This window comes from Phalangium opilio, unplaced genomic scaffold (genome assembly GCF_054372755.1).
Source record: "Phalangium opilio isolate 3A_F unplaced genomic scaffold, DU_Popi_V2 ptg000662l_1, whole genome shotgun sequence".
Classification (NCBI taxonomy): domain Eukaryota; kingdom Metazoa; phylum Arthropoda; class Arachnida; order Opiliones; family Phalangiidae; genus Phalangium; species Phalangium opilio.
In genome coordinates this window covers 1,681,986-1,696,898 of record NW_028324246.1, presented here as the reverse complement: position 1 = coordinate 1,696,898, position 14,913 = coordinate 1,681,986, and the positions used below count along the sequence as shown (strand labels likewise).

The 14,913-nt window shown below is 35.0% G+C and overlaps 2 protein-coding genes across 5 annotated transcripts in view; one reads left to right on the top strand and one right to left on the bottom strand.

Annotated features, from left to right (window-relative positions):
• The window catches only part of LOC149588308 (oxidative stress-induced growth inhibitor 1-like), a 4,550-nt gene extending 635 nt beyond the window's left edge, over positions 1-3,915 (top strand). The window contains exons 2-4 of the mRNA XM_089862943.1: positions 737-993; positions 1,682-1,873; positions 2,426-3,915. Coding sequence (XP_089719069.1) covers positions 814-993; positions 1,682-1,873; positions 2,426-3,472 — 1,419 coding nt within the window. The 5' untranslated portion in view covers positions 737-813 and the 3' untranslated portion in view covers positions 3,473-3,915. The remainder of the gene's footprint in view (positions 1-736; positions 994-1,681; positions 1,874-2,425) is intronic.
• The window catches only part of Pabp2 (poly(A) binding protein nuclear 1), a 23,864-nt gene extending 8,951 nt beyond the window's left edge, over positions 1-14,913 (bottom strand). Inside the window, exons 1-7 of one of the 4 annotated variants that reach the window (XM_089862955.1) lie at positions 14,548-14,911; positions 14,142-14,247; positions 13,991-14,058; positions 13,685-13,791; positions 13,475-13,562; positions 9,943-10,106; positions 5,082-6,646 (exon numbers count right to left, since the gene is read on the bottom strand). In XM_089862955.1, coding sequence (XP_089719081.1) covers positions 6,616-6,646; positions 9,943-10,106; positions 13,475-13,562; positions 13,685-13,791; positions 13,991-14,058; positions 14,142-14,247; positions 14,548-14,643 — 660 coding nt within the window. In that variant the 5' untranslated portion in view covers positions 14,644-14,911 and the 3' untranslated portion in view covers positions 5,082-6,615. Of the gene's footprint in view, positions 1-5,081; positions 8,148-9,067; positions 9,404-9,942; positions 10,107-13,474; positions 13,563-13,684; positions 13,792-13,990; positions 14,059-14,141; positions 14,248-14,547 lie in introns of those variants that run through there. The other 3 variants (XM_089862956.1, XM_089862954.1, XM_089862957.1) reach the window with 3 other exon arrangements.

Below are 14,913 nucleotides of genomic sequence, written 5' to 3'. Positions count from 1 at the left end.
TTTCATCTAGGCCTATATTCGAAAGAAAGCGCCTAGATTTAATTGTTTGCTAATTTCTTAACGTAATTTTGCAAACATCATGAATTATTTAAGAATTATAGATTAATGGAAGTCCCCCACCTTGCACCTGTATTAAGCTCTATGGAGAAATAACACGAGGTGCCATTAGTCTATAATACTTGCAACACTTATTACTATTATACTATTTGAGCGGCTTGTAAAGCTTGAAACTGACAAAATTCCAGGGCTACCAAGTCGTTAAAATATTATATAAACACACTGAATGACTCTACAATGCATAAAATAAAATTCCCAATATCTTAATTAAAAACAGACTTTGTTTTAAAAATCAAAAAACACGTACCCTCTGAGGCATTGATCACAAAATCGTGGTTATTTCTCTATAATGTAAACTCTACATTATTTTCCCATAGTGTCGTAAGAATAAAATTGCTATTACTCAATAAAACATATTTTAACACGGTTTTCAGACTAGGAGGATTGATACCATATAGACCAGGAGGCGAGGCTACTTAGTACTGCATTTTGTCTGCCGTGTAGCCTCCCCTCCTGGTGTAAATCGTTTCAACCCTCCTAGTTTGAAAACTATATAAATAGAGTAATGGCAGCGCTCCCCTTTTGACTATATTAAGTTATACGGGGAAATAACTCGGGGTGCCACTAGTCTACTATTAAAGTAGACGTTGTTGTAATGGAACGTGAAACGCATTTTCAGATTGTACCGTCACCATTAACCCACATGTAGCCCTTCCAAGGTCAAACCAGAGATAAAAATATACGGCGCTTGATCAAATGGCATCCGATATAGAGAACTACAAAGACGTGGTGGTCATCGGAAATGGACCATCGGCCATCACTTTATCGTACATGTTATCGGGAAACTGGCCCTACTTTAAACCAAATTCAATTCATTCCAACGAATATTTAATCTATCGATTACGAGAAAACATTAACAAGTCCCTAATTGAACAGGTAACTATTGGATTTTATGGTTTTGGGTTGCGCTAAAATAGACCGTTTCGATGTAGCTAAGAGCATAAGTTCATAAGATATGTTGGCTATAAGTTTGTCACTGGTTACATACTGGAGCTTGTCATAAAGTGACGCAGGTTATAGATTCAGGGTAAAGCGACGCCTAAGATGGACTGCAAAATCCGCGTGTAGTCAATTCTGGGAATATATTGGTTCTAACATAAGTTCATAAGATATGTTCACCATAAGTTTGTCACTGGTTACTGAGAGCTTGTCACGAAGTGACTGAGGTGAAACGTCGTAGATTCTCGTAAAGCGACACCTGGTGAGGCGCTGTCGAAGCCTTAGTACAGACTAAATAGGAAAATGGACTGCAAAATTAACCGAGTGTATACAATCAATTCTCGCTTGTTGTTCTCGAACTAGCTCGAGCTGTACTATAAGTCACTAGCATTACGAAGTGTCATACTTATGGAACATAGATTGTAAACTTATGATGTAACAGGGGGTAAAACTTTACCTTCCATCTCGCGTTTTGGCGCCTGCGCTGTAGTTGTTTTGTATCAACCCCCCCCCCCTTGTATGTCCCCATACTGAGGGCTGTCTAGTGTCTACCCCGTTTTTATGTCGAGAAAAGGTCTATTCAGCTCCGCGAATTTTTAGTTAATTCTTATTATTATCCCTCCAGGACCTGGAGTTTTTGAGCAGCGGATTGGAGGGTCGTTCCAGCAATCCAATTTCCTTGCTTTTCGACGCGCTCAATCACCCCGACGCCGATTTGGGAATCGATTATGAATCGGTACTTACCTGGAGACGAAACTGTGATAAAGAGATTGACCACGCTGTCTTGGGACGAGGATTACCCGGAGGATGTTGGCAGGTAGGCAAACGGTACCATTATTTTTAATCGGTTTTTATCGCGTCACGCCAGGGAGCCCAGATAAAATTTTTAATTCCTTATATAGGAATTTATTTCGGGAATTATAGGATTTTATAGGAGAAAAAAACGTGTTTTTAGAGGAAAATATAAAACGTAATGTATAAAAATTCCTGAGCGAGCTCCGCAATTTTGATGTCTACCTAGTCAAATGTAATCTCGATAAAAGTGTTAAATTTGATGCAAAAATATAGGATAATATAGGAGAGATTAAAAACATATAGGGTAATATTGGAGAGGTTAAAAAATATAGGAATTATTAAATTATAGGACCTTTCATGAAATTATACGATAATATAGGAGTGATTAAAAACATATAGGGTAATATTGGAGAGGTTAAAAAATATAGGAATTATTATAGGACCTTTCATGAAATTATACGATAATATAGGAGAGGTTCAAAAATATAAGATTTTATAGGAATTATAGGACAGCAGGATCGCATCGCCGCGTCTTTGAGACTCGAAAGTAATTGGTTTTTCCCGAACCACGCAGGACATGGAGGGAGGCATCCTAACGATCAGTTTGGGTTCCTGGATGGAACTTCCCGATTGGTCATTTAGGGAATGGGAAAAATTCCAATCCAACAGACAACCCAACTCATTCCGTCAATGTCGAGCGACAGTTGGAAGTGTCGCGCGTTACTACCAAGACTACGTCCGTCACAAAGGTTTACGAAAGTACTTTGTCGATCACACGGTGGTCAAATCGGTTCAACGTCATCCGACACGACACGATTTATGGTCTGTAAAGGGTGTACAAGAATTCTCCAACCCGGAAACGGGGGAGAGGCGCGCGTTCAACCTGAACTACGTCACGCCCAACGTGGTCCTGGCCACCGGGATATCGGACAGACCCAATCACTTAAACGTTCCAGGAGAAGAACTGGACTTTGTCATACATACATTAAAAGATTTGGAGAAGTTAATAATGACCAGGAAGGTCTCGGCGACCAAAGGAATCTTATTGGTCGTCGGAGCGGGGTTGAGCGCGGCCGATGCCATCATCGCCGCCAACTTCCACCGTATTCCTTTGATCCACGCTTTCAGACGAAGCGTCGACGACCCACAGTTGATTTTTAATAAACTACCGGACAATATGTACCCCGAATATCGCAAAGTGCATCAAATGATGCGAGATTGCGAGGGGGTCTGCTATAATCGTTACAAATCCCATCCTGGTTACCAAGTATCGCGAATTAACCCTAATCGCACGGTTATTTTAACACCAGTTCAACAGGAAGGCGGTGGTGGTGACGTCAGTAGCTTGGTGGTTAAAGCCAGTTACGTCGTCGTCTTAATTGGCAAAAAACCCGACTTGTCCTTTTTACCGAATGAAGGCAAGAATTTGGGAGTAAACCCTGAGCTTAACGTGGATCCAAAGAGAAATCCCTTAAAGATTGACCCCTTTACGCACCAGAGTTTAAACGAAAAAGGTATTTTTGCCATGGGACCTTTAGTAGGAGACAATTTCGTTCGATTCGTACAAGGGGGAGCTCTGGCCGTTACGAATTACTTACAAAATATTAAAGATAATTCCTAAAATGATTAATTACAAATAAATTGTTTCATTAAAAAAAGAAGAAGAAAAAACCCCTAGTCTAAAGTTAAATCGTTTTTTGGACCAATTTTTATTTGGTTTTTTTTATTTAATATACGAATTATTTTAAATAACTATAATTAAGACCCTAATTAGTGTACATATTCTAGTCCCTTTGATATATATTTTTTAAAAACGTTAATTTTTAATTAATTTTACTCACTCGTTAAAACAAAAATGGCGGCTCTAATAAAAAAAACGTATCTATTTTTGAGGATTTGTAAATTAAATTAACCTAATTAAAAAAAGAAATTAGATAATTATTGTTAAAATAATCAAAAAGTGGATTTTCTTTTATAGATCTAACTGTTGATGATTATTTTTCATTCAAAGTGCCTCTGAGATTTTAAAAAAATAAATAAATAAATAAATAATAATTATTTGAATCGATGGTGGATCTTATTTCAATTAATTATATCATAAGTTTATAATATATGTTCCATAAGTATGACGAGTTCCCTACCCCCCCCCCTTTTTTGTTACTTCGAAAAGGCCCTTGAAAGTCTTTCACTGTACCTTAATTGCGCACGCCCCTACCCTCCCTTCAGTTGGCCATAGCAAAAGTATATAGATATAAAAACAAAAGTACACTTCATTAACAATTCCCCACCTTTCGCTGTAGACGACTGAGAAGCAAACGACTCTCCTCTCAACCCCCTACATTAAGTAACCAATCCGGGAAGAGCTTCTTGACGTCATAGGTTTACTATAGAGCTATATCAGTTGAAGGGGGGAAACGTCACAGTTGAGCCTGCCAATAACGGAGCCGGTTTTCACCCTCCATCCGTGCGGGCCGCTGAAGAACTCTATGCTAAATTTCCCGCACAAAATGGCGCCTAGGCGGGGACTAGCGAAACCCCGCCTCAAAATCTCTCCTTTCCCCCCCCCCCGAATTGAAATAGCTCTATAGAAAGTAGAACATGATGCTGGCGTTCCAAACGTTCATTTTTGATACTAGAGCTCTCATCCACTACTTTATGAGCCTACTCTATGTGACGCGGTTGGGAAGGTAATCAGAGGGGAGGGGGTCAAAGGAGGGCTTCTCATATTACATGGCACCAGCAAGTGTACTTTTTGTTTTCATATATCTATAAACTTTTGGCCATAGTTAAGCGCTGCCTCGTAGCGCCATTGAATTTCTACGATAACTAGCTTCTGTTTTTAAGACACAGGTGGCAGGCATCCTTGACGTTTCCCTACTGTACGACCCTACTGAAACACTGAGGGTTCTGGGAGGACTACGGGGCTGTTCCTGTAGGTGGGGGTACAGGGGCAACATTATAGGTGTGGGGTTTCCACTCCATCCTTCTCTCCTTCAAGGTTCAACTTTATTGAAGAGAAGGCCGCGGTTTGGGGTGTTAGGGGAGCGTCGATAAAGTATGGAGACTAAAACCGTTCTACCACTGGTGAATATTTTATTTAAATTCTTACACTTTTTGCGACTGAATAGACTGTACTCCATCCTTCTCTCCTTCAAGGTTCAACTTTATTGAAGAGAAGGCCGCGGTTTGGGGTGTTAGGGGAGCGTCGATAAAGTATGGAGACTAAAACCGTTCTACCACTGGTGAATATTTTATTTAAATTCTTACACTTTTTGCGACTGAATAGACTGTACGGCAATATTAATTACCTTTTCTCTTAAAGAACACAAACTATTAAATTTGTATTAAAGATGTATCGAAGAGAAGAGATTTTTTTTAAAAAAAATATTGGAAGCGAGCAAAATGCGCATTAATTTGTTTTGGCCCGGGATTGAAAACGAAACGAAATGAAACGAGAGACTTTGTTTTTTCATTTTCCTGTAAAAAAACTTTGAAAATACTGAAGAGAGAGAGAGAGAGAGAGAGAAGAAAAACAAGTAGAATTAGCAGCCTTGAATATCCGTTGCTGAGAGGACGAAAGATACTGAGAATGGGGTTCGTCGGGACAACCAGGATATTTGATTTGGATCCCTCAATTTTTCTCTTTTTTAGTTTTCTTCCATAATTTTCTTTTTCTTGCCTTTTTTCTTCTTTTTTTTTCATTTTTTTGATATTCTTTTTTTTTAATTTTTTCATTTCTTTTTGAAAATTATTTTCTTGGCTTTTTTGGTATTTTTTTCTCTTTTTTTTGGTATTTTTTTTCTCTTTTTTTGGGTATTTTTTTCTTCAAAAATCATATTTTTTTTAATTAATTATTTTACATTTTTTTATCTAAGAATTTTATAATTTTTTTCAAACATTTTTTTTCAATTAATTTTTTTTGAGATTAATATTTTTTTTTTGAGATTAATCTTTTTTTCTTCTTTTTTTTTTAATTCTACTAAAAGAGGGTGACGGAGGAAAAGGGTGTGACGTGGGGGGGATGTAATTTAACGCTAATTAAACCCTTCTAAATCTTTCATACTCTTAGCAAAGATATTAATTACAATTAATTTTTAAACACTTAGGAAGAGACTGAAACGGTAAAAAAAAAAAAAAAATACTTGACGATCTACGACAAATGGGTGGGGGGATGAATACCTAATTAATAAACTTAAAGCTAATTAAGCTTTCAGGAATTACCCATTAATGATTAATAATAAAGGATTTTTGTACTTAATATCGAGAAACCAAAATAAATAGGGAAAAAGAACAAAATAATCCGGTTTTTACGGTAATTAATTAATTCCCAGAAAAACCGGTTTTTTTTAAAAGGGGAAACTATCCCTATTTTAATATTGAAAATAATAGTTAAAAAGCGAGCTATCAATGATGGTTGGTACGGAATTTTTTTACAGAGGAACGGGGGTTGAAAATTGGCCCACCCCCAAAAATAGACCTAAAATTAACCTATTTTTTTTTCTTTGAATAGATACATCGAGATATTATAACCTACATTACGTCATAAATATTAAAGATTACTATATATGAAATGTGATGAATTTTTCCTTTTTTGTTTGTTTAAAGATATTTAAATCTAATCTAAATTAATTAACCTTATTTAGATTAGGGGAAGCGAATTAATTAAATTTTAAATGGGGGGAAATATCTTTATCTTTCGTTTTTACTTCTTTAAATCCCAGCTGAATTTTTTCTGGGTCTTTTTTTTTTGTTAAAAAAAAAACCTCAATAAGGGTAATACCACGAACGTCTCGCTCTGAAATTTGAAAGAAAAATAGTTTTTTGGTTTTTTTTTTGGGTTTTTTTGCAAAAAAAAAAAAATATTTGTTTTATACTATTATTATAGTAGTTTATTTGGGGGGCTTTAGGACCCCCTAAAATAAAACCATGCAAATTAAGCAAGCATTTGACGTGTAGATAACCTTTGAAAAGGGGGAGTGGGAAAGGGGGCGGATGTATGGTTACCTTTCAAGCCACTCAAGGAGTATAGTGCTAAAACTTAAAAACATGCAAAATAAAAAAATAAAATCGGAACCCTCCTTTATATGTAAAAAAATAAATAAAAAAAATTAAACGATTGCAATTTTAAAATGAGAATAAATTAATCCCATTTTAATTCTGCAATTAACTGTTAATTAAGGGAAATTAATTAATTAAAATTTCTTAATTGGGGATGAACTTAAATCAATAAAACTTAATTTGCAATTAAAAAAAAAAATTGAAAGCAAAAAACATGACTGCTCTGTTTAAAACCAGCAAATTTTTTTTATATATAAATATTGACGTATTTAAATATGGATAAGACTTAAATATAATTAAACAAATAGTGCGTTTCTTTTTTTTTAATTAATTTTAATTAATTAAATTTGGGTTTAAAACGTTCGAAGCCAAGAAAGGTGTGAGAGATAGAAAGACAGGAATAAAATAAATTTATGGAAAAAATTGAAGAAAATAAATTCATGCAAATATCAGAAAAAACACCAAAAGCGTCAAAATAATTAATTAATTATTCTAAACTAAAATTAATTAAATTTAAAACTAAATAAATAAATTAATTAATTAATTAAGGGTCCCCCTTTTCCTAAAAATGAGACTCAAAAAAATCCTGAAATTTGTGAGCATTTTCTTTTTTATTAATTTGTTATACAAGATTCACCCTTAATTATATTTTTAATAAATTGTTTTTAATTAGAAACGTTGACTAAATTAAACTAATTAATTGAAAAAACGGGGGGGGGGGGAAAAGAGATCATAATTAACTCTAATTTGAAAATAAATAAATACAATTATGGATGGCTATTTGGGGGAAATAAGGGGAAGGGGGAACAGAAATTATATAATTTATAATTTTGACGTTAACTAGCTACTAAACCTAATTACTAATTAGTTTAATTTTCACAGAAAAAAAAAAAAAATTCGAAAGATTTTTTTACGTAGAAAAAGTCAGTGTTACTCTTAATATATTTAAATTTTTGTTTTAAAGCGTTGCTTGTTTGTTTGTTTGTTTGTTTAAAGGACAGAATTTGATATATTTAAGAATTTTTTTAAGAGACCGCCGAAAAATAAACCAATATAAAAGAACGAAAAAATGATGTTTATAGTTAAACGTTTAAACGGCACAGGAAATTTCGGATTAATTATTTTCTTTAGTTTTTTTTCAAAAACCAGTTTGTTTTTCACGCAAAAATGTTTATCTTTGTTTTTTTTGGTATATTTGTTTGTTTGTTTATATAAGTAGACGTAATATCTGAGGCCTACTATAAATAAAAACGAGAAAAAAATTGACTAAAATTAGCGTTGGACGATGCGACAACTTTTGGTAAAAATAGAGACAGATTGAGAGAGAGATATAGAAAAAGTGTGAGATTTTGAAAAAGAACAAAGGCCTAGGAACTATATTTTTTTTATATAAACTTGTTTCTTATTGTTGTGACTAATTGTATTGTTTTTTTAGAACATTAAGCTGCGGTTATTAATTTTTTTTTCGTCACAGCTTTCTTGACAAAAAACAAATTTGTTTTTTCTTTTAGCAATTTTAACCCCGCACAATTATTGTTTATAATTTAAAAAACAGGTTATGGTCAAATTTAATTTTATTTCGAATTAGGTACTTAAATAAGCTTCGTTCGATTTAGGCCTACAATTTAAGCTAAATTAGGTCGAAATCGGACAAAAACTGACAAAGTTACATTTAATTTCAGTTATAACTAAAAAACATTAACGTAACTTTCTTAATTTTGGTCCGATTTTGACCAAATTTGGCTTAAATCGTTGCTAAAATCAAGATTAAATTTATACCTACAATTTAAGCTAAATTAGGTCAAAATCCGACCCAAATTGACAAAGCTACATTTAATTTCAGTTTAAAAAAAAAAAAAAAATTAACGTAACTTTCTTAGTTTTGGTCCGATTTTGACCAAATTTGGCTTAAATCGTTGCTAAAATCAAGCCCAATTCAACCACCCTAATTCCAAATAAACTCAAAAACCACCTAAAACCGGCTTTTTAATTAAAAACAATCCGATGACTAACTCGTTAATTAATCTATATATATATTATATTATAATTTTTTAGCAATTCTTTTCAGAAGCGTAGAAACTACGACAATATTATCATTAAACATCTAAATATTGTTTTTCTTTTAAACAACTTTGATTAGTTAAAATTAATGTTAAAAAAAAAATGCTGGGCGAAACAGAACAATCATGTTTTCATTTTTCATTTAGCGAGAGTTTTAAGTCAACTTCTTCGGAGCGTAAAAAATGAAATTAGCAGAAGTTTTGTTTGTTTGTTTGTTTGTTTATCCCGAAATCAGCAAGCGTAGAAATAAACGCGTGTGAACAAACGAACGAACGAACGAACGAACGAGCGATAGGAGAAGAGAGATTTTCACTTTTGCTTAAATTGTTTGCTTGTTTTTGATAATTAGCGGAATTATTTTGTTTAGGTATCAAAATTCATCTAATTATTTTAACCCATTCCCCAATAAAGTCCGTTGTTAACGATAAAGACCCTAAAGATTCAATAAACATCAGCTGTTTTAGTTCATTAATTACCAAATTAAATTCATATTCATCTAATTGGGCATCTATAATTAAGGTCGTTTTAAGTTAATTAATTAATAATTACTACCGCAAAAATATAACTTAATGATCACCTAACTAGAATTAAAATAATCCTAATTAAAATTTAAATTAAATAAATAAATAAATAAGCTAATACGTAATAAATAACCTATATTTACGTTATTAAAAAACCTGGTCTGGTTTTTATTATTTAAACATTAAAAATACCTAAATAGGACTTTTCTAATTAATACCTTCCTAAATTTTAATTATCACCTAACCTAAATTTATTTAATTTCGTTATATTTATCTCCCATTAATAAAAATTTGTTAATTAGTTTATATTATTCTTTTTTTTTTTAGCGGAGGAAAAGCTTCGATTGGTTTTACCGTTCGTTTTTTTTTCGGGGGTGATTTGTCCTTTTAGTTTATTTATAATAATTTGTTAGGGCCTAAAGATTAGAGTTGGTGTTAATAATAGACTTGCCTGAATGGGCGGCGCATCGGGCGGTATCCCCCATAAAACTGGGAGCGATAAGAAGCCGCCCTCCCCGCTGCACCACCTCCACCTCCTCCCCCGCCGCGGAAACGACTGCGAGGTGGTCTGTTCGTCGTGCTGATACCCGGTCGGTTCGTTCTCTTGGGATTCACCTGATGGATGACAATTATTCACTCATCAAGTCAGTATCTTAATTAACAAGAATCATGGTAAGTGGCGCTAGACTTCAACTGTACAATTTGTAACCCCCCCCCCCGCGTCTCGATCACCTCCAGAGACTGTCCAGGAGTAACCCAAGGTCGTTTGCACCACGGGACTAACACGAGGTTACCGTCCCCCGCCCTTCGGAGACTTGTTCTGTCATTCATTGACATTGTTCTTTGAGAGAAGTGTACGACTACAAAGGGGCGGTGTAATTGTAACATGATTCTTCCCCCAACATAATTTTACATTTATTATAGCAAGGTTACTAAACCGAATCACATACGCCATGTATAAAGTTCCCTCATCATTACTCTATTAGCGCTACTTAATTATTTGAAAGGCGCATGCGCTTGTGGGTTTTTGTCCCACGTCAAGACAACAAGGTTTGTGGGTTGATTGCTGAGGATTTAGTAAATACCAAAAAGTTATAGAATTCACCCTAGCACGGTACGATGCCCATCTGAAGTTTGATGAGCGGGAGATCAAATAAAAAGGGTAAAGAATCATGTTACATAACTAAAGTATTGAGAGGATACCGAGCGTCATGCTACTAAGAGAGACTACGGACGCCCGCCGAATGTTAGCTACTTAAAGCCGCACCGGCAGGTTAAGGCAGCGGTCACAGAAATACCTCTCCTAAATACTTCGAACTACATCTCAGACCCATGGGTTGGCGGGGAGGGAAACTAAAAAAAAACTGGCCTTACTACTCCTCTTAAGCCTGGTTCACACCTGGCGAATTGAGGAGCGAACGGAGGAGCGGAGCGAACAGCCCGTCATGAACAGTTCGCTACTCCGTTCGCCTAGTCTGACATAGTTTTGGCCATTCGCTCACCCCGTTCGCCCGGAATAGATTCCAAACTATTTTTACGAGCGAATAGGTCAGCTTTGCCCATATAAAATGTGGGTGGGTAGGAGGCCTTTTTATTCGCTGCTCAGCTCTTATCTATTATCGCCCAAAAATCTATTTTCTAGCGACCAGAGAAGATTTTTTTCTTTCTTCCATCATAATATACTTGGCCTTATCTTTAAGCAGAATGTAGTACTACGCGGGCCATGATTCTGTCAAACATTACTTCAACCCCCCGTCCCCAAAATGCAGTGGGTTCGGGCCCCAATCCGCCTTAACTTAAACCGTTTCAATCTAACATCAATTGTATATGTTTATCTTCTCAATCTATAGAAGAAATACCAACTGAATAGTCCCATTTAAGTTGGTGGACAAGCGTGAAATTAGGGGTGGGGTAGCTCCTATTAACAGGAGTTGACTTGACTATGTGTGGGGTTAAGGGGCGCCATAGCTTTCTCTATAGTGTCAACTCTCATCAACTTACAGTTACAGGGCTTTTCTGTATTCCAAAAAAATTGGTCGCTTTGAAAAGTTTTAGTACCACTCTAGGCGCCCCTCCCCATATTTTCTTGGGGAACGCTTTTGTTTGATCACCCCCCCCCCCTTTTCTGAGGAGGGGGAAGAAATTTTTATTGCCATGCCCCTGGTGAGTCAAGAGACTGCAAGAGAGAAAGTTCCCAGCACAGTCCTTCACCACCTTAAAGCACAGCGCCCTAACCCTTCCAGTGGTTCCCCAACAAGGTAGGTGACTTTCCTTAGGAACGCCAAGTTAAACCAGTAGGGGATCCACTGGAACCCCAGCTTTGCTTACTAACAAAGGGCCTGGCAACACTTCATTAAACAGGGTTGCCACGAAATTTGAATGTAATTTTCAGGACCCCTCTGACCTTTTTATAAAAGATTCCCCCTGAAGTTTTTAGGCCCAACTGTCATTATACTAAATATAAGTAAACAATTGCGTTTAATTCACATTTTTCAATATTTAATGTAAAAAACATTGTGAAGCTAGCCAGATTTTTTTATTTTAAAATTCCCTGACTTTTCCAGGTTTTCCCTGACATACTAAGGCCAATTTCCCTGACCAATTTTCAAACTTACACTAACAGAAAAGTAAGAATGCAGCCTTTAAAAATTCCATACTTATCATCAGCTTTGTACTTACAATTATGCTAATTTTATCACAGTTTTTAATTGAAAGTAGTTAATAAGACTTTATTGGGAACTATCAGAAACAGTTAATGTAGGCCTATAGAACCTTATCATTGTCCCGTATTTGAGCTGGTGCATATAGTTGGCTGTGACTACACATTTTCAAGTCGGTGTGCAAAGGAAATTCCCTGAATTTTAGGACAATTTTCAAATTCCCTGACTTTTCCAGGTACTGTGGCAACCCTGCTAGCTCCCCAATTTCAGTGTCTGGTTAAACGTCCCTAAATCAGAGTTTAAAACAAAAAGCTGGATGGTTACATGGCAGATAGCCATTTTAACCAAATAGCCTTTTCAAATTCTTAAAATTTCCCCAACATTTTTGGCCCATTTTGAAATTCCCTGGCTTTTCCAGGTTGAAGTTCAAGCTAACAAAATGCCCACGGAATTTTCTGTAGCCCCTTTAGTGAAAACTATCTACACTCCTCAATACATAGTTTACAGACAAGGAGGATTTATACAAGGAGACCAGGCTGGACAAAAGTACAGTGCCAGGTAGCCCAATCTGGTAAATAAGGATATTTTTAAACTAGACCTTGGGACCAGTGTCCTAAATAATAAACTGGTCTCTGGACTGGTCCAGCCTTTGTTCTCCTCTAGATTAGCAATTAATAAACTGGTCCCCAGGACCAGTAACCCCCCCCCCCCTCTTCTTGAATTTAAAAACTAGTCCAAGCAATTAATAAACTAGTTTTGGACTAGAGGAAGTGTACTGCTATTTCCCAGACTGAGGTAGCCTGGCCTATTGTGTAAATGGTATGAATCCTCCTAGCCTGAAAACTGTGTATTTATCATTGGCCAAGGCTTAACTATTCAATATTTGATTTCATAATCAACAAAGAAAACAAATTGGTAATTGATAACTCTGTTTGATTTAGACACAATCTACCTTATGGGCCTATTTTTAAAATTCACAAATATTTAAACAACTTTTTCACGCCTATTTTTATATCCATAATAAATGGCCATTATATTGGGCCTAATTACAATTAAAATTCCTTGCATTTTCAGTGATTTTTTTCTTTTTTCTTTGCCTATTTAAAAAACCCTGGAATTTCCAGATCCCCCTGAACCATTTTACAACCCTTTTTGTGTAATTTTGACCCCAATTGACCCTTGACACACCAAAAAATTAAAAAAAAAACCCCAAACAAAAGAAAGTAAATATTTACCTTAATCTGTAATGTTGACCCCAATTGACCCTGACACACCAAAAAATAAAAAAAGAAACCCCCCAAACAAAAGAAAATAAATATTCACCTTAATCTGTCTTCCTCTGAATAGGGATTCATCTAGAGCCATGGCAGTTTGGATAGAGTCTTTATCAGTAAACTCTATATATGCAAAACTATTCAAAAAAAAAAAAAAAAAAAAAAAAAAAAAAAAACACACACAGAGCATAATTAATAAACATGATTTTATTGCGTCAAAATGTTATAAATAAACACTTGTTGTTAAAATGACACTTACCCTTTGGGATGACCAGAAAACTTGTCACATAAAATAGTAACCCTATTTATGGAACCACACCCGTGAAAATGCTGTTCTAATTCCTCAGCTGTTGCCCCGTAATCAACCTTAAAACCAAAACAATATCATCTTTTAAACTATTTAAATTAAACACTATTTTAAATTTAATTAATATGGATTTAAATGGATCAGATTAATCTAAGAATCATTTTGCATTCATAAGTCTAACATGTGCATTATAAGTGTATAATCATCATTGTAATTGAATGAATTAATTTTTTACATTAAAGTTAATTTCACACTTACATTTCCAACATATATGGACCGTGAATCAACCTCCATTTTTTCCTCAGCTGATAAGTTTATGGATCCAGCTAACAAGAGTGAATAACCAACGTTAAAATAGATTCCTCAATTTGTTTTATATCATGTTAATTTTTGCATTTTGTTTACTTACAGGGCGGACTCATGCTCATTTGTTTTTCGACTTCGCTTTGCATTCTTTTTAGTTTTTCCGCCTCTTCCTCCATTTCTAAAACTCTAGCTTTGATAGCTTCTAGTTCCTGTTGAAAAGGTTTGTTCCAAAATTGCCAAAAATGGTCAGAAAACGCGCGATTTTAACAATGAAACACATTCGCGCTTAAATACTTTAAAAAATTACTAATCAAACAGATATTTGACCTTTAGAGCATCCCGATTAACTTAGAATTAAGCACTTATTAATATTATGTAGGCCTTTAACCTTACAAGCTATGCCGGCCATTTTTTTAACCCTAGACCAAGGCTTAACATTTTTCGTTTCAAAACCGGTATTCGACCGCGATTTTAGCATTAATTTTACTAATTAATTTCGCATATTTTACCTGATCTTCTGTAGATTGTTCTTCGGAAACATCTAAAATCCTAGAATCTGTAATATCGTCTACATTTTCACCATTCTCGACATGCTCGTCGGCCATCACTACATACAGCGGCGTGAGACCCGAAATATCACAACCAAAAAATAAAGAATATCGAAAAAGTTTTCACGAGCGCGCAACAACCGACTTTCACGCGAATATAATAAAATAAACACGAATTTGCATTTAAGTCCGTTTTAATTTAACGATAATTAGGGTTATTGACTAATTAAATAATATTTAGCAACGATGTTAATCGATTTACACGCGCGCTAAATTTTTTTCACTTTGTCGCTCGTTTGATGATAAACTTCTTTCTTTCAAGTACCT